General features: G+C 38.8%; 1 protein-coding gene across 2 annotated transcripts in view; it reads right to left on the bottom strand.

The window, feature by feature from the left end:
- Positions 1-19,680, bottom strand: part of UVRAG (UV radiation resistance associated) — a 415,539-nt gene that overhangs the window by 315,603 nt on the left and 80,256 nt on the right. For both annotated transcript variants that reach the window (XM_069070876.1, XM_069070877.1), the window contains exons 4-5: positions 11,689-11,850; positions 10,711-10,785 (exon numbers count right to left, since the gene is read on the bottom strand). In XM_069070876.1, the coding sequence (XP_068926977.1) occupies positions 10,711-10,785; positions 11,689-11,850 (237 nt within the window). The remainder of the gene's footprint in view (positions 1-10,710; positions 10,786-11,688; positions 11,851-19,680) is intronic.

The following is a 19,680-nucleotide window of genomic DNA, read 5'->3' as shown; positions in this document are numbered from 1 at the left end:
ATGGTCAGACCTGGGATTTTAGAATCAGCTTTGACAGCTGAGTGGAGGATTGATTGCCTGGAGAAGGGAAGAGACTTGAAGCTGAGAAACCAACCAATAGGCTACTGCAATAGTCCAGGCAAACAGTGATGAGGGCCCACACAAGGCTGGCGGCAGTTATCAGAGAAAGGGATGTTCAAGATGTCAGAGATGCTAAAAAGGTAAAATGGACAAGAAATGACAACAGATGAGGGAAGGGAGTGAGAGTGAGAAGTCAAGGTTGACACAAAGGTTAAGAGCCTAGGTGACTGGAAGATGGACGGTAATAGGAAAATTTAGAGGAGAGGACAGTTTGGAATCACGGAGATAATAAGTTTCAGTTTGGAACATGCTGAGTTTAAGATATTTATGAGAGATCTATTGAGATATCCATGAGGCAGCTGAAGACATGGGACTAGAGGACACTAGAGAGGTTAGCACTAGACAAATAGATCTCAGAACCATTTGCATAGATATAATTGTATCTAATTATAGATAATGAGAGCTAATGAGATCATCAATCATAACTGTATAGAGTAAGAAGAAGGACCAGGAAAGGGCCAGGGATAACCACAGTTAGAAGGTACGACCTGGATAAAGATCCAGCAAAGGAGAATAACAAGGAGCTATCAAAGAAGGAGGGAAAAGAAGAGCATAATGGAAATGTAGAAAAAAGCATCTAGGGTTCTTTCCATAGCGCTACAACTCAAAATTCTATTTAAAGCCCTGCAACTAGGTGTTATTATTTCATTCCTTCTAAGTGCCTTTAAAGTAAAAATAAAAAGCATATTTGCAAAAATAAAAGGCAAGTACCAAATTTATGTGCAAAGATACTATAAAACCAATGTTTACTGAATCATCAAACTCTCTACTCCAACATATGCTCACTTCTATATAGTCTAAGTTTCAACCAGTCTTAGCCCAACAAAAGTTCAAAGAACTCTTTCGGCTGAGCACCTTCAAGACCCGGACACCCTTTGTTCTCAGTCCTGACAAAAACCAGAAGACTAGTACTCCATTATGGAAGAAATATAGGATATCTCTGTTCATCCTTTCTTTGTATGGCCAGCACTAAGCCCAGTGCCTGGCACAGGCAGACATTTAATAAATGCTTAATGATCGACAGGATCACAGATTCTGTCATAAGATAAATGAACTCCCAAACACTTATTATTACCACAATTTATGACCCAGGAGATTGTTCCTTTCCTTCCATAGTCTTAAAACTGACCAGAAATTATAGAACTCTTTGAGAAAAGGTGTAGATAAACCTTGAATCTCAAAAAAAAGAAGTGACAAAAGCACAAGAATAACTAATCACAAGCCAAAGCACAGTTTTTATTTCAAGCAATTGAAAAAGTTGCACTTCTCATTCTTTTGAAGCATACATAAAGGCAGTAAAGACACTGGTTGGTTGGTAAAATCAATTTCCCCAGCAAGTATACTATTCCTTAAGAGTGGGAATGACTCAGTTTTGTTTCGTCCCCAGCACATAGCAAAATGCCTGCACAAAGCAGACATTTAATAAAGACTTGCTTAGGGAGTCAAGATGGCGGAGTAGAAACAGGACCTCTGCGCAGCTCCAGCTCTCACCACCTGAAATCCATGTAAAAGGGGACCCTGAACAAACTTTGGAGCTACAGAACCCACAAAATGACACAGAGAAGCTAACATCCCGCTGAGGACAGCCTGACAGGCCGGCAGGAATCAGCCAGTACAGCGCTCTGGGATCCAAGCCCAGCTCCATGCCAAGATTTTAGCCCCAGGGCGGGCCTGACCAGCCTCCAGCTATAGGGACTCCAGATCACCAGCAGCTGTGGAAGTCCAGAATTATCAACACATAGATGTTAAGGACAAAGTGAGAGGTCAGTGCAGTGTAGACTTTGGGACACAGTAGTTGGGAGTGCATCGGCTTTTGCCCCCAGGGCGAGAAGCTGCTGAGGACAGTGGCAGCAGCTTCAGCTCCTGGCCTGCAGAGTGTAGGGGGACCAAATGAACAGTCTGAGGGGTAATCGCTCTTGCTTTAACCTGCTTGGATCTGGATTGCAGTCTAGGGTAGAGGTCCTGGGGTGTGTGACCAGCTTGCCAGAGCGTGTGGAGGCTTCAGAGAGGGCACCCATCCAATACCTCTGGCAGCTGAGAAAACCCCAGTGTTTGATATGAAGCTCCCCTGTCTGGTAGTAGAGTCCTACTGTGGCAAAAAGCCCAAAAGTCAAGTAATTGAGTGGCAACATGACCAGGAAAAGGAAGCAAAGCAAACAGAAGAATGCAACATTAGACTCCTATTTTGGGAACAAAAAGGATCAAAGCATGGAAAAAGAGGAAGACAGTGAAGTCAGAACTCCTGCACCAAAAGCTTCAAAGGAAAATACGAGCTGGTTACAGGCCATAGAGGACCTTAAGAAGGAGATAAGAGAAGTGGAGGAAAAATTGGGAAAAGAAATGAGAATGATGCATTAAAATTATGAAATGAGAGTCAACAGCCTGACTGAGGAAAATAACACCTTAAAAAACATACTAACTCAAATAGCAAAAGAGGCTCAAAAAGGCAGTGAGGAGAAGAATGCCTTAAAAAGACAAATTTGCCAGATGGAAAAACAATCTCAAAAGCTCACTGAGGAGAATCATTGCTTCAGAATTAGATTGGAGCAAATGGAAGCTAATGACTTTATGAGAAATCAAGATGCTATTAAACAGATCCAAACAAATGAAAGGATAGAAGGCAATGTGAAATATCTCATGGGAAAAACCACTGACCTGGAAAATAGATCCAGGAGAGATAATATGAAAATTATTGGACTACCTGAAAGCCATGATCAAAGAAAGAACCTAGAAATCATCCTTCAAGAAATTCTCAAGGAAAATTGCCCTGATGTTTTAGAACCAGAGGGCAAAACAGAGGTGGAAAGAATCTACCGATCACCTCCTGAAAAAGATCCCAAAAAGAAAACTCTTAGGAATATTATAGCCAGGTTCAGAAATTCCCAGATCAAGGAAAGAATATTACAAGCAGCCAGGAAGAAACAATTTGAATATTGTGGAAACACAATCAGGATAACCTAGGATCTGGCAGTTTCTACACTGAGGGATTGAAGGACTTGGAACATGATATTCCAGAGGGCGAAGGAGCTGGGATTAAAACCAAGAATCACCTACCCAGCAAAACTGAGTATCATCTTTCAGGAGAAAATATGGTCATTCAGTGGAATAGAGGGCTTTCAAGTATTCTTGATGAAAAAACCAGAGTTGAATAGAAAATCTGACATTCAGATACAAGAAGCAAGAGAAGCATGAGAAGGTAAACAGGGAAAAGAAATCATAAGGACCTATCAAAGTTGAACTATTTACATTCCTATGTGGGAAAACCGATAATTGTAACTGATGAAACTTTTCTCAGAATGAATAGTTGAAGGGAATAGAGAAATATTTATGTGTGTGCGTGTGTATATATATATATGAGGGCATATGGGAGTATGAATACATATGTGAATGTGTGTATATTTGTTTACAGTTATACATATAGGGCACAGGATCAATTTAAAAGGAAGGGATGATACTTAAAAAGTGAAATTAAGAGGTGAGAGAGAAATACAATGAGAGGAGATGGGGAGAGACAGAATCGGGTAAACTATCTCATATAGAAGAGGCAAGGGAAAATGGATACAATGGAGGGGAAGAACAGGAAAGCAAAAGGGAATGGGTTAACCTTATTCTCATTGAATTTGGCTCAGGGAGGGAATGCTCTTATTTAAGAACCACATTTATAGAGTGACAAATATATTACACACACACATACACACACACACAAATATACTCCCATATATTTCAGGGGCAAAGAACAAAATTCTTGTGAGATTGAAATATAAAATTTAAAAAGCAATTCAGTTAAAACTCAATATTTCCAAATCCAATGATCAAAAAAGGGTATTCATATCCTTCCAATTTATTGAAAGAGTAGTGAAATGCTAATTTGTGTTTATGGAAAGACAAATAGGACAAACTAGATAAAGGATAAAGGATTCCCAGATATACAGAAGAAATTTTTCTTTTAGGTGACCACAATGCTTTGTAGACAGCAGCTATTTAATACAAATTTGTTAAATTGAATGCTATGAAGCAGACCAGTGCTATCATTACTTTTTTTTTTTTAAGCAATTGGGGTTAAGTAACTTGCTCAAGGTTACACGGCCAGGTGTTTCTGGGTGGGTGCTAAGTGTCTGAGCCCGGGATTCGATCTCCAGGTCTTCTCAACACTGGAGCCGGTGCTCTTACTCACTGTGCCACCTGGCTGCCCCACTATCATTACTTATTGATAAAGACACAGATAATCAGAATTAGGAGATTTCTTAGAGATTATCTAGTCCAGGAGCCAAGAGAGCGAAGTAGAAGGAAGCCATGAAGCTGAGCTCCTGTCTACAACTTCTCCAAACACATACATAAAATGCACCGATCAAATGCTGATGGAGAATCCAGAAAAAGTCACAGTGAATCCTTTCTACAGCCCAGGTGAGTAAAGGGAAACAAACAGAGAGTTCTGCAAACGCTGGTGATAGGGACAGACAACCACTGGAGCACTACATCAGGGAGAGGTGCCAACTGGCAGCTTTGCTGCTCATTGTGCAGTCCCAGATCACAGAGCCAGGGTGGAAAAACAATGAGAACTGTGCACAGCTTAGGGAATGAGGAAGAGAAAGAAGAAAATTCAGTAGCCAACAGCTGCAGCAGCAGATATGATGGTGTGGCTCAGCCCTCAGTCCAGCATTCAGCCCAGTCTGTAGAGGCATAACTAAGGCAGAAAACACAGAACAAAAAGGATCCTCAAATCCTGCCACTCTGAGGTAACACAGCTTCCACGTTAGTTGATAGTGACAGTCAAGCAGGAGTCTTTGGTTTCTCAGACCCCAAATTAGAACTTACAGAAGTCCGATCGGGAAATAATCAGATTTTGCTATGGATCAAATCCCTTTTGGAAGCACTGAAAGCTTATAGATCCCCAGTAGGTCCCTGAGATCCTACAATAATACAGCACTCCAAGAAAGCAGCAGCAGGACCAGCCCAGAACTTCCCTCCAGAAGTGTGGAAGATACCAACCCTAATATCAAGTATGAAGTCAAGAAGAAGGTTAGAAGAAAAAGCAAACAAAGAACCCCAGCATAATGAGCTATTATGGTGGTAGGGATGCTAGAGACACAAATGCAAAGGAAAATGACTCCAAAACATCTACAAGCAAAGCCTCAGAAAAGAATACAGCTTGAGTACAACTCACCTAGAATTCTCAGAAGACATGAAGCAAAAGTTTGGGGTTTTTTGAGAGTTAAAAGTGCTTTATAAATGGAATGAGAGTACTTGGAGGAAAAAATTAGAAAAGAAATGACAGCTATTGAAGAAAGAATTGGAAAGGGAATTTACAGTTTGACATAAGAGATACAAAACTTTGCCCAAGAAACAAACTGCTTGAAAATTAGAACAGATCAATTAGAAGCCAATGACTCCATGGCAATAAAAATATTAAAAACAAAATTGAAAGGTCAAAAAATTGGAAGATTATATAAAGTATTTCGTAGCAAAAACAAATAACTTGGAAAACAGATTAAGGAACACCATGACCATTAAAAAAAAAAAAAGCCTAAACATCCATCCTATTGCAAGTTGTTATACAAGGAAACTGCCCAGATCTCTGAGAACCAAAGCATTACCTCCTGATAGAAACCCCAAAATGAAAACTCCTGGAAACATCATAGATAAAATTCTGAGCTTCTAGGTCAAAGAATACTGCAAGCAACTAGGAAGAAAGAATGCCAGTATTAAGGAGAAAGGATGACACACTATTTAGGAGCCACCACTATAAAGGAGCAGAGAACCTGTAATACAAGATTCAAGAAGGCAAAGATTATAGGCTTATAGCAAAGTATACTAACTTACCCAGTGAAACTGAGTATAATGCTTCATTGGGAAAAGTGAAGCTTTAATGAAATAGAAGATTTCTGAGCACTTCTAATAAAATGACCAGAGCTACATAGGAACTTTAAGGTTCAGTTACAGGAGTGAAGGGAAGCATAAAAAGGTTAAGTATGAATAAATAATGATAAGAGACTAAAACAAGTATAAACTGCTTACATTCAAATATGATGCATGTGTCTCCTCTGAACCCTAGAATCATCAGGGTTTATAGAGGGAGTTCAATTAGACAAGGACTAGGAATAACTGTTGTCTTCATGATCTTAGGAATGGAATGAGAGTGGCAGAGGAATATGGGGGCAGGGATGGAAGAGAAAGGAAAGAAAGTTTGGGGAAAATTATCTCACATAATCAGAGTAGACAGGTAAATACAAATACAATCAAAAAAGAGGAGGTATGGGGCAGCTAGGCAGCACAGTGAGTAGAGCACCAACCCTGGAGTCAGGAGGATCTGGGTTCGGATCCGGCCTCAGACACTTGACACATACACAACACACACACACAAATAGCCATGTGACCTTGGGCAAGTCACTTAACCAAAACTGCCCTATCCGCCCCCCTCCAAAGAGCAAAAAAAAAAAAAAAAAGGGAGGAGGTAGGCAGGAATGGCTGCCACCTGAACTTCCCTCTCATCTAACCTTGTCAAAAAAAGGGAAGAATATGCACATACACAGACACAGACAAATACATATACACATACTCAGCTGAGTAGAAAAAAATTTTTACTCAACAAGATAATAGAAAGGAAAGGGGTTAGAAAGAATAAGGGAGAGATTAGTCCTAAACAAAGCAAACTCTAAGGATAAACAAAAATATAACTCTTTTTGAAGTGACAAAGTATGGGAATCTGATGGAGGGCTCATAAATTAAAGAACAGATGAACAAACTATATAAATATAATGGAATACTATTCTGTTTAATTTTTATAAGCACACTCTTATCAGTGGGGACCAACCAGGATTCCAGAGGACTAATGATGAAATGTTCTACCCATCTCCTGAAAGGTGAAAAATTTAGAATGCAGAATGAAACAAATATATTTTTGACAAGGCAAATGTGGAAATTTGTTTTGTTTGTAATGGGGTTTGTTTTTCTTGTATTCTCAGTCAGGGATAATGAAAGGGGTTGTGTTTGTCCTTCATTCTCAAAGAGGACTTGGCCTCAGGGAAATGATGACATGATTTGCAGTTGACTTTGACTTGAGTGAGGGAGGGCTGTGCAAAATCACCAGCCTCGTTTTCTCCTCCAGAGCCATCTGGATCCAGTGGCCAGATATTCATCACGGTGACTGGAGATGACCGAGGATGCAATGAGAGATCCTGGCCCTTTTAAGCTAAGTCTTTTCACATACGCACTTAGAGTGAGGTAATGCCCATTCAGTGGATAGGCCTCTTTAAGAAGTCAATCAAGGGATGGCCCCTTTAATTAGGAAAGAAGGAAAAAAAATCAAGCTAAGAGAGGAAGACCCTCAGGGTTGCTGTTCCAAGGAGAAACAGTAACCATTGACATTTACTGTAACCTAGGAGGGCCCAAAATACAGCCAATAAATGTAGCTTGGGTAGGACCCTATTGTGATCCAATCTATGAGCTTCAGAGTATACTGGGTTTTAAGGATTTGAGAAGGAAAGAAAGAAGAGAGAGAGAAAGAGAGAGAAGGAGGGAGGGAGGAAGGAAGGAAGGGATGATAAGAAAGTAGATCTTGGCTGATTAGAACAAAATATTTTTTTAAAAATAGAAAGATTATCTAGTCCAATCTCCACTTTAAAAATGAGGAGGAAACTAAGACCAGAAAAGGAACTTTGCTTTCTCAAAATTACAGTGATTCAATAATAGAATACGAACCAGATTTTCTGGTTCCAAGTCCAGTGTTCTTAGCCTATGCCATGATGCCCCAACTAAGGTTCTAGATGTGTTTTCCTTTTTATGGGACCTAACAAGACACCAAGTTGGCTTTGCATCTTACAAGACTAAAACCCGAAAAAACTCAGACTGTGTGCTCTTACAAGAAAAAGAGTAAGGTTTTGCCCCACTCTTGAAAAGGAAGTATGGCATTTCCCCAGAATCTCTTTTAGACCATATGAAGAGATGATTGGAGCTTCCCTGGCAGCAGCAGGATTTGTAAATATGAATTTTAGGATAAACTGGTTTTTGAAACATCTATCAGAAACTATCTTAACTAAATAAGAATAAAAGGATTTGGCATTATATAAAATAAGGCATAATTAGTGCTTTGAAATTTTAATGAACTTCAATTGGCTGGTAAACTTACGGGCACAGCACATTTATTCAAATATACTAACACCTTGAGTTTGTCCTGTGGAACACTCTATGTATTTATCACAGCATTTTTAGTCTATTTTTTGATACTCACATAACCTATACTCATGGATCAGGCAGCATCTGGTTAATTCATAAGTTTTAGCCTGGTGCTCTGAAATGACCAGACTGCATAAAGCAGGTAGAGTGGTTAGAATTTGAATGCTTTCCAGCCACCACTTGTTTAGAGTTAAAACACAATAGCACACATGACTAAAGACAAGAATATCACCCTGGATTTAGGTATACTCGGATATGCATATTCATTATAATAACCAGATCAAGTTATTATATGCAGAATTCAAGAATTCATCCAATCTTTGTTTCTTCTAAGTCAAAAAAAGAAAAATGACAAATTTGAAGTATATATACCTCTAAGTTATTTTTATGATGTACTTATTTTTACATTGCTTCAGTGCCAGGAGACATAAACAAAAATCATACCACATCTTTCTCTCTGCTGTTACAAAACAAGGTAACTAGAACACTTAACCCATACTTCTGAATTCACTACTTATACATATGGGATGTGGAAATCATTCAACATACAGTGATATGAATATTAACAGTCATTAAATTCACTTCTCAGTTCTGTAAAAATTAACTAAACATAAATCATTTAACCACTCTTGGCCTCAGTTTCCTCTTCTATAAAATAAAGGTAAAAATCCCTATTTTATTTACCTCAAAGATGAGATAAGATTAAAGAATGCTATGAACTATAAGTGCTGTATAAATGGGCAGACAGTTACTACTCTGTACTGACCCAAGGACATATGTTTGAACTTCTTAGTAGTCAGCCTAATTTTTCTTTGTCATTTACTGCTTTCTCATATATGTAGGATACTGAATTTGCAGAGCAAATGGCTGCTATAACCCGTCCTGAGCAGTACAGTATGCCTACTTGTATGCAAAATTAATTTTAAAATAGAAAGCCTTTTCTGAGTTATTTTCTTGCTGTTAATATAATAATCATCTTGCCTTAAACACCAGCAGAATTCAAAATATTCTCATTTCAAACCCAACCACCTAGGTGGTTTCAACCCATGCTCCAGGACACCTGCTTTAAATGGGGAGACAGCACCATCTTGTGGATGCTTCAGGTACTGCTGCTAATGGGACCTTTTTTCCTTCTAGTAACTGAAATATTAGTTGAAGATATTTCTTACTGTCGTAACTACACACACACACACTCTGCAACATAATTTACATTCTATAATATGCTATACAGTATGTTACATCTTTCTGGTACTCAAAATTCACCAGTATAGTTAGAGGAGTCTTAGAAGAGCATAATTCTTCTGATTAAAATCTTCAATGTTCTTTACTGAATACAGAATATTAAACTGACAGGATCGTAGAGGCCCTTAGAGACCATCTAGCCCAAATCCCCCAATCTGCAAATATGGAACCTGAGGCCGAACGAGAGATGACTTTTCCAATGACAGCAGAGCTAGAGTTCAAACCCAGACTCTGACTGTACAAAGCCAGTGCTCTTTCCCCCCTCCAACCTATCATCTCTCCAGGTCACCTTATTATATCATCACAAGCCTCCAAGATGAACACTATAGGTATTTTTGTTTTGTTTTATAGATAAGGAATTAAGCAGAAAGTGAAGGGAGCTGCACAAGTTTATGTAGCTAGTAATCAGTAAATCTACTGACCCTGTGTCGAGTTCTCTTTCTATTATACGATGGAAAGCAATAGTAACAAATAACCAATACCTATAAATTTATGCCAATGAAATCTACTTTATGAAAACACTTTATGTATATTTGTTGTTCATTCATTTCAGTCATGTTTGACTCTTTTTTTTTTTTTTTTAAGCAATTGGGGTTAAGTAACTTGCCCAAGGTTACACGGCCAGTTTTTTTGTGTGGGTGTTAAGTATCTTAGGCCAGAACAGATCCCTGGTCCTCCTGACTCCAGGGCCAGCGCTCTTACTCACTGTGCCACCTAGCCACCCCCATGTTTGCCTCTTCATGAACCCATTTTTGGAGTTTCTTTGCAAAAGTGCTGAAGCCATTTTCCTTCTCCAGCTCATTTTACTGATGAGGAAACTGAGGCAAATAGGGTTAAATGACATGTCCAGGGTCACACAGCTAGTAAGCATCTGAGACCTGATTTAAACTGGCACTCTACTGTACTACCTAGCTGCCCCTCTATATATATACCAAAATCTAGATTTAACCTTTCTTCTCTACCTCCACCCCCCCAAAAAGACCCATAAGGAACTGATAAACTGACTTAGAAATGAGTCTTCATTTCAATACAAATCCCCTAAAGAATTTAATTGTACCAATAAAATAGGGTATTTAAAATACAACTCATTTCCTGAAATTCAAATGAAAGATTTTCAGAAAGACATTTTGTATAGTAATGTATAGCTGTATACAGAGAAATGCTTACACTACTTACCTTGTGCTCAAATGGAGCTCCATAATAGCCATCATTTAGTCCAAAAATGATTTCATTTTGGTTTCGAGCATGAATCTAAAAGAAAAAAGATACACTAAAATAGGTTAATTAGTTCTTCTTGTACCTATTAAGTTTTCTTTATAGACAGACAACAAAAATAAAAAGAGGTCCTAATATATTTTTAAATGAACGCTGCTCCAGGTCATTGTGTGATTTAAACAAAGAAAGTCACTTTAGTTACCAACCTGGTCCTCTGAAGCTCTCCATTCTCCCATGTTCTTCATCTCAAGACCCTTGAGAGACAGACTGTGGAGGTACAACTGACTAGATCTGGCAGCTGATTAGAAACAGCATTTGAAGGAGAAGGAAGAATCAAAGATGAATTTGAGGCTATGAACCTCAGAAACTGATATGATAATTGTATACTCCACAGAAACAGGTAAGTTTAGGTGAAGGGCAGGTTTAAATGAGAAGATAAATTAATTTCATTTTGAGTATCAGTGGAACACCAGTGTGAAGACAGAAAGCAGGCAGCTGGAGATACAAAACTGGAGTCCTGGATCAGGGCTAAGGAGACATCTACATAAAGGTCATGAATGGGAAAAAATTATCTCACCAAGGAAGAGAGTATAGAAAGAAGAGATACGAAGGCCCAGGAGCTTTGGGAGAATCAGGTCAGACCAGAGAGCCCTGGTCAGATATTTGTATTTATTCACTTTATAGTTATACCATATAAACTCATACGTATTTGTTTTCTCCCCTATTAGAATGTAAGTAAGCTCACTACAAGGAAGAACTGTTTCATTCTTTGGACTCATACTCTCAATGCCTACCACACTGTCTGAAACATGGCAGCTTAATAAATGGCTGCTGACTGACTGATTCTCCCTACACACAGAAGCATGCAGTGAGTGGCAATGCAGTAAAGAAGCTAACAGAGTAATTAGAACCTTGTGTAAACATCAATCCAAAAATTACCTGTTGACCCATGTATTTTAGTCCATCCAGAGAGACTTTCCACTCAATCAGCAGCTGGTAGAGGTCCTTCTTTCCACCCCAGATCCTTACCACAAAACAGGATACTGATGTGTCAAGATGGTCAGGTATTATTCCAAAATCAAGACTCTTCCAGGTTGGATTCTATTGATGGAGGAACAAAAAGATAAAAGTACAAGATAACTTCTTTACAACTATTTCAACCAAGCTACAAATTACTGTCACTTTAAAAACTGAACAGTCTTTGGAATATATTAACAAGTCACTAAGTGAAATAATGAGATATTCCAATTAACAACCAGGAGATTACAATGATACTATTCATAAAAATCATCATCAAAAACATATAACACCTCATGTAGCTATAATCATCAGGGAATGAAATGCTTCCAGCAATTTACCCTTTTAAAGTTACTAAAACTTTTTTCTTAAAATGTATTTAACGAAAACCTTTCTAAAAATAATAACTCTAAGGAATGACAAGCAGGGTGATTTTCAGAAAAATCTAGAAATATTTACATGAACTGATGCATAGTAAAGGGAACAGAATCAGGAGAACATTGTACACAATAACAGCAATATTGTTCGATGAAGAATTGTGAATGACTTCACTATTCTCAGCAATACAATGATCTAAGACAATTACAAAAGACTAACAATAAAGTACACTATCCGACTCCAGAGAAAGAACTGATGTGCTTTGAATATAGACTGAAGGATGCTATTTTTCACTTTCTTTCCTATATTTTTTTCTTTTGAGTATTCTTATACAAAATGAAAAATACATAAATGTTTTACATAATTGCATGTGTATAACTTACATCTGATTGCTTACCATCTCAGGGAAGGGGGAAGGAAGGGAGGGAACTCAAAACTTTAAATAAAAATGTTTCAAAAAATAGCTCTCATTTCTCTAGCACTTTTCTTACAATCAATTCCATGTTACAGATAAAGGAAAAGGAGACTGAAAGGTAAAGTCACTTGCCCAAGATTACACTTTCTTGGCTATGTGCATTTTCTCTAGCTGTCCCTCATGCCTGGAACACTCTCCCTCCTCCACTGGGCCTACTGACCTCCCTGGCTTCTTTTAAGTCCCAATTAAAATTCCTTCTTTAACTAGAAGTCTTCCCCAACACCTCTCAATTCCAGTGTTTTCCTTCAGTTATGCCCTATTTATCCTTTATATCACTTGTTTTGCATGTATTTTGCATGGTATCTCCCCAATTAGATTGCATGTTCCTTGTGGGAAGGAACTATCTTTTGCCTCTTTTTGAATTCCCAGCACTTAACATGGTCCTTGGCACATAGTGAGGCCTTAATAGATGATTACTGAATGAATGAATAATGGTGAAACAAGAACTCAAACCTGGGTTTCTTGAGTTTCCAGTATACTTTCTAATATTCCATGATGACTCTAATAAAATATATACCTGCCTTAATAAAGAATGCTAAATGCAATTTAACCTATTTTTGGTACAGAGTGAACAGTATGAATAATTGTAGTATAATGGAAAAACAGGTTTGAGGTTTTACCACTGTGTTATCCTAGGCTAGTCACTTTACTTTTCTAAGCTCCAGTTTCCTCCCATGTAAAATGAGGGGGGTATATAATTTCCAAAGCTGCTTCATGATCTTTAGCTTTTTCATTCATAATTGTAACATTCAATTTTCTATTAAGCTATAATAGTTTCACTGGCTACTGAACTTCCCTAGAGGACCTCCACTAGTAGGCTTTTTCAGGTTGTATTACATCTGTTTTATTCCAGTCAGAAAGTAATTCCATTTTGTTCATTTTTTTCATCCAATTAACAAGTGCTTAGAAGGAGGAAGAGAAATAAGAGATGGAGAAGAAAGAGAGAGGGAAGTGGAAAGGTAAAATGAAAAAGAAGGAAAAAGTCAAGCAAATTCCCAAAATTGGCCATATCCAAAACATGTCTCATTCTATATCTTGAATCCACCACCTCTCAGACATCATTTTTTTAAATGCCATCAAGGTCTACTTAAAGCAGAGTCAGGCCAAGGCATGTTTCTACACTAGGCAAGAATTGATAATTATGCTTCCTGTGTCCAATGGAGGCTCAAAGTCTTCATATTAAACATGAAAACTCATAAAATATGTGCCATTTACTATGCTAAGGAGAACAGAATTCTCAGGCATTAAATATGTACCTTACTATAGAGTAAGACCTGTATAACTACAACTGTACCCTTTGATCAAGTCATCCTACTGCTAGGACAACACATTGAGAATAGACCAGACAAGAATATTCATGGCAACATTATGATCATTTAAAAAAACAGAAACAACCCATGTGTTTAACAACTGAGTAATGGCTGAAAAACAAGGTATGTATATCTAATGGAATATTATTCTGGCAAAAGAGTAACAGCTGTTGATCTATATTCATACAGGGAGTTTCTTCATCCCTATCCAACAAAATCATAAGTCCAATCCCTAGCTCTAAAAAAACGCTAAGTATGAAAAACAAACTGGAAAAGGAAATAGCAAACCACTCCAGTATCTTTGCCAAGACAACCCCCAGAGTCAGAAATGACTGAAACAACTCAACAACATGAAAAACAAAAACAAAAATAAAATTTTGTTTCATGTATTTTCTATTCTTTGTTGTTGATGATTACAAAGTTTAGCATATTAAAACATGTGCATTTATAAAGCTAACATTAAAAGGTGTCTCATTACACCTCAGGTAACTGGCTACCTTTCCTATTTGTAGTGCTGATTCTAGTTTTCCCCCAGCTCTACTCCCTTGCTTGTTTCTATTCTGCTTCAAATCAATAAGCATTTATTAGGCATTTACTATGTGCTACACGTTGTGCTTTGTACTGGAAATACAAACACAAAAATGAAACAATCCCTACTGCAGGAGGAACAGAACTCACATTCCACTGTATTTACATAATTTATTTGACTGGATTTATTATCTCATGGATTCAGGATTTCCTCCTAGTAATGAAGATTACAACCCATCCTACGTGAAATTTATTATAGCTACCTATAAATTCACCACAGCAGTTCCAGATAACATGTTAAAGGCCTTCCTCAAATTCTTCCAACATTTAAGGAAGATTAGGGGAGCACTCTGGCTATCCACATCACTTCTGCCTACATAACTAGCCCACCTTCTTTTGTCATAATGATAGCATCCTTTACTCCTATTCTTCACTTCCTCATTGGTTATATGATGCAGCCTTTTCACATTCATCATTTACCTTTCCACTGACCTCTCTGCCATACAGCAACAGTGTCAAAAAATTTTTATTGAAAAATTGGGCCTGTGCTATTATGGGAAGCTTGAAGGCCAGTAAAAAGTGCTTTGCAATTTTCTGAAAGCCAAGCTAGTCCACTCTCCTTTTTTTTTTTTTTTAAAGCAATTGGGGTTAAGTAACTTGCTTAAGGTTACACAGCCAGTTATTTCTGGGTGTGGTGCTAAGTATGTGAGCCTGGATTTGATCCCAGATCATCCCTACTCTGGGGCCGGTGCTCTTACTCACTGTGCTACCTGGCCACCCCACACTCTCCTCCTTTTTCAACTCTAGACCCAACTCACTGTCTGTATTTTCTCTTGGATACATAGACTGTCACATAAGCTCTACAGAGTATCTATTCAGACAAATGCTGAAAACATTCTTCATCCATTTGGTCTTTCTGATATGGATAGACAAGACAAACTCCCACTGAATGATTGCAAATTTTTTCCAAGAGGATCTGAAAAAGTCTTGGGGCTTGATCACATCAATTTTATCAACAAATAGGATTATCTGGAAAACCTCACAATCCACAATAAAACATCTATAGAAAGCCTGGCAAGATAAACAAAATCATCCCAAGGCCATTCAAGGATTAAGACAGAAAAAGGACTATAAAAATAAGAAAAACAGAATACATTTGTAAGAATTACTACAACAAATTTTCTCCATCAAGAACACTGGAACCACCATACCTTGACCCCAATATCATAATTCCTAAGGTGCTTACAAGTAGAAATGGCACTAAGGAGAAAAAAAGATAGGAAGGATAGCTAGATTGGATCACCTATCATCTACATAAAGAGGAAATTTTGCTGGTAGTGTTGTACCCAGAAAACAAGAGCAAGCCCCAAGTAACAATTTAGAATTGGACCCTTTATTATATGCCATGTTGGCTGATCAGGCCACATGGCAGGCTGACGAGGTACCACCCCACCATCCCAGGAGTGATCTCAGGTAAAACCTCAGCTTTTAAAGGGAGTCCACACTGCCAATGGTTAGGTATTACGTAAGCTGAAACTTGCAGAGGCCAAAAACAGTTATTGGTCAGTACATACCTTGAAATTCCTGACGGCACCAAGTCTCCCTGACCCGGAAGCCCAGCTGCTATTGTGCAAGTAAGCTGACTGGGGAAGGGCAGGGACCCAGTGGGGGAGGGGGCAGGCAAGAATGGGGTCATGCACAACAACCTGAGACTAGAGGAAATATAACAGGGCTAATTATGAATGGTTTTAAATACCAAATAAGAGGGGTGGCTAGGTGGTACAGTGAGTAAATCACCAACCCTGGAGTCAGGAGAACCTGAGTTCAGATCCAGCTTCAGACACTTCACACACACACACACACACACACACACACACACACACACACACACACACACACACACACTCACACACTCACATACACCTAGCCGTGTGACCTTGGGCAAATCACTTAACCCTGATTTCCCTACCCTCCCCCCTCCAAAAAAAATTACCAAACAAGATTTTATCTTAGAGGCAACGGTAAGTCACTGGATCTTTACTGGATAAGACTGGTCAGATTAGACATTAAAGGAAAATCACTTTGTCAACTGCTTGAAGGAGATGGGTCAGAGTGGAGAAAGACCTGACTCAGGGAAATTACATGGAAGTCTACTGAGAAATCATTATAATAGTGTAGGGGAGAGGTCAAAGGAGCCTGTGATGAGGGTTGGCTATTAGGTTCAGCAGGAACTCTGATCTTTATCTTAAGACCAGAACCTGCGATTCAGTCTGGAAAGAATTCAACTCAAGCTAAATTGGAGTCAGAGTTGTAAAAATTTATTATACGCCTTACAGGAGGCAAAAATCCTTAGGGGACCTGCAAGCTTAAAGAAGACACAGCCATAGATTTTAAAGAGTTAAGGCTATTCATTAGATGTCAATTAGGCTGACCAGGTGAGAAGAGGGTGGGATTAGGGAGGAGTTAAGGTGGGGCCAGTGTTTAAAAGAACAAGCAATTTTTATGTAACTGCACTGGCGTGTTACCCATGATTCACTGGGGAAAAAGCCCAAGGGGGGTCTACCTGGAGGTGTGGTTTTAGGCTTGAAACGTCACTAAGTCAGCGAGCGGTCAAGGGCTGACTGAGAAGTGCCCAGTCTGCCACCTATCAGTGTCATGCTTGACAGAATTGATGTCTGGGAACCCAGGTTAGCAGAGAGATAACTGCTTAAGGAGTTAACCTAGAGATGGGGTATTGAAGGATTCATGGGGGCAACAGGACACTATGCAAGGGGGAGATAATAGTTGCCTAAGCTGGAACGTTTATAGATACTTTTGTGAAGGATTGATAGTGTTCCAAGCTGAGATAAAAAATTCATGAGTTGTTGCTGGGCAGAGTTAATGCTCTGAAGCTAGGCAGAGTGCAGGTAGGGGGAAGGGTCAGAGTTAATGCTCAGAGGCTGGGTGGGGGGGAGATGTGCTTTTACAGACTGGTTTTACAAATTGATGTTACAGATATAGATCCCAAGCACCTCATCACCTGGACTAAGATGATGACTATGAGTAAAGATGCTGTGGAGTTAAAAGTGGCAAGATTTGGCAAGTGAATGGATATGTGGGGGTTTGGAGAGTGACAAATCAAAGTTAATGCTGAGATTACAAACCTAGGAGACTGAAAGAACAGGGGTGCCTTTAACATAAGTAGGGACGGTTAGAAGAGAGGCATATTGGATTGAGGAGAAGATAATGAATTCTGTTTTGGTCTTATTGAATTTCAGTTATCTTTAGGAAATACAGCTTGAAATATTCCATAGGTAGTTGCTGCTATGGGACAGAAGCTTGGGGGAGAGAATTGGATTATGTGTATAGGTATACATACATAGATAAATACATACACACATAGATACGTATATTCATTAGACTGCAAACTCCATGAAGATTAGGACTGTCTGGCCTCTTTTTGTATCCCCAGCACTTAGTACAGTACCTGGCATATGCCAGGTGTTTAATAATTGTCTACTGAACTGAATATATGTAAATCATATTCATAGAGATTAAAGTTATGGGAGCTAATGAGGTCACATAAAAGGGAATATAAAAAGAAGAGGGCTTATAACAGAGTCTTGGGGAACATCTATAATTAGAGGGGCATGATAGAGATGCTGAGCCAGCAAAATGAGAATGATTAAAAAGAGGTCACACAGGTAGGAGGACAACCAGGAGAAAGTATAATCACAAAACCCAGAGAATTAAGAGTATTCAGGAAGAGACTGGTCAACAATGTCAAATGCAGCAGAAAGATCAAGAATGAGAAATGAGAAAAGACTATCAGATTTAGCAATTAAGAGATAACTGGTACTTTGAATAAAGGAATTTCAACTGAATGATGAGATCAGAAGCTATACTACAAAGGGTTGATGGATGAATGAGAAAAACTAAAAGGAAGGAAGACTTTAAAGAGAGAGAAGGGGGGGGGGGGTTAGTTCCACCTCCCCTAAGAAATTGGATGAGAAAAGGAGAAGAGATACTGGATACAAGTTGGACAGAAGTGATGTTAGGGTCTAGTGAAGGCTCATTAGAAATATGAGAGAAAAGTCATGTTCAAAGGAAGGAAGGGGAAAAAAACTGGTAGATAGGGAGAGGTAGAAGATTGAAAGGTGAGGGATGAATAAGAGAACAATGAGCTAAAGAAGACAAAGAGGGATGGTATCAAGGGTTAATGAAGAGGAGCTGGCCTGGCAAAGAGCACCTGTTCAGAGACTAGAGAAAATAAGAGAAAGGCAGAAGATGTCAAAGGATTTTAAAAGAAAGAGAAAGGGAGGAGTTCATGTGAAATAGTATCCATTTTCTTAGCTGGGATGTGGCATACAGGAAGGTAGAGGATGCATGAGGAGAGAAGGTTTGGAATAGATTCTCATGAGACATTACAAAGTATTCTGGTCTAGACTACAGTATCCCTCTCACTGTCTCCCTGCTTCCAGTCTCTCCCCTATCCAAGTCATCCCCTATCTATATCACTTCTAAAGTGATAATGCTCAAACCCAGATCTGACTCACTCACTTAACAAGTACTTATTAATCACCTATATCATGACCATTCTCAAGAAGCTTCAAAAAAACTCTTCTGTTTGTCATTTAAAGCCCTTTACATCTACAGTTGGCACCAGTCAATTGTCCCATTATTTTATATTAACTTCCTTAACATACTCTACATTCCAGTGTAATTTACTATTTACTGTTCCCTGGACACAAGGCTTATCCCTCATTCCTAGGATGCTTTCATTCTTCTTTTTCTTCTTTTTTTTATTTTTGCTTTTTTTGGAGGGGGGAAGGCAGGGCAACTGGGGTTAAGTGACTTGCCCAAGGTCACACAGCTAGTAAGTGTTAAGTGTCTCTCTGAGGCCACATTTGAACTCAGGTCCTCCTGACTCCAGGGCAGTGCTCTATTCACTGCACCACCTAGCTGCCCCCACATGCTCTCATTCTTGGAACACCTAGTTTCCTTCAAGGCTCAACTCAAATACCACCTACTGCGTGAGATCTTTCAAAAACTACCCCCAGTTGCCAATGCTCTCTACTGGTCCACAGAAATTAATTTGTATTTACCATGTGTATAGTTTGTATTTACTTACTTGTGCATATGCTGTTATCTACCCCAGGAAGAATGTAAGCTAGTTCAAGTACAGAGGCTGCCTACTTGTCTTTGTATCTCTGGTCTTCAAATAGGGCAAATCTTAAAAATAAT

The sequence above is a fragment of the Petaurus breviceps genome, unplaced genomic scaffold (genome assembly GCF_028583685.1).
Source record: "Petaurus breviceps papuanus isolate PSGF00001 unplaced genomic scaffold, PetGlider_PUasm1.0 90823, whole genome shotgun sequence".
Lineage (NCBI taxonomy): Eukaryota > Metazoa > Chordata > Mammalia > Diprotodontia > Petauridae > Petaurus > Petaurus breviceps.
Note: the sequence above shows the minus strand (reverse complement) of the source record. Positions and strands in the feature narration are given on the sequence as shown.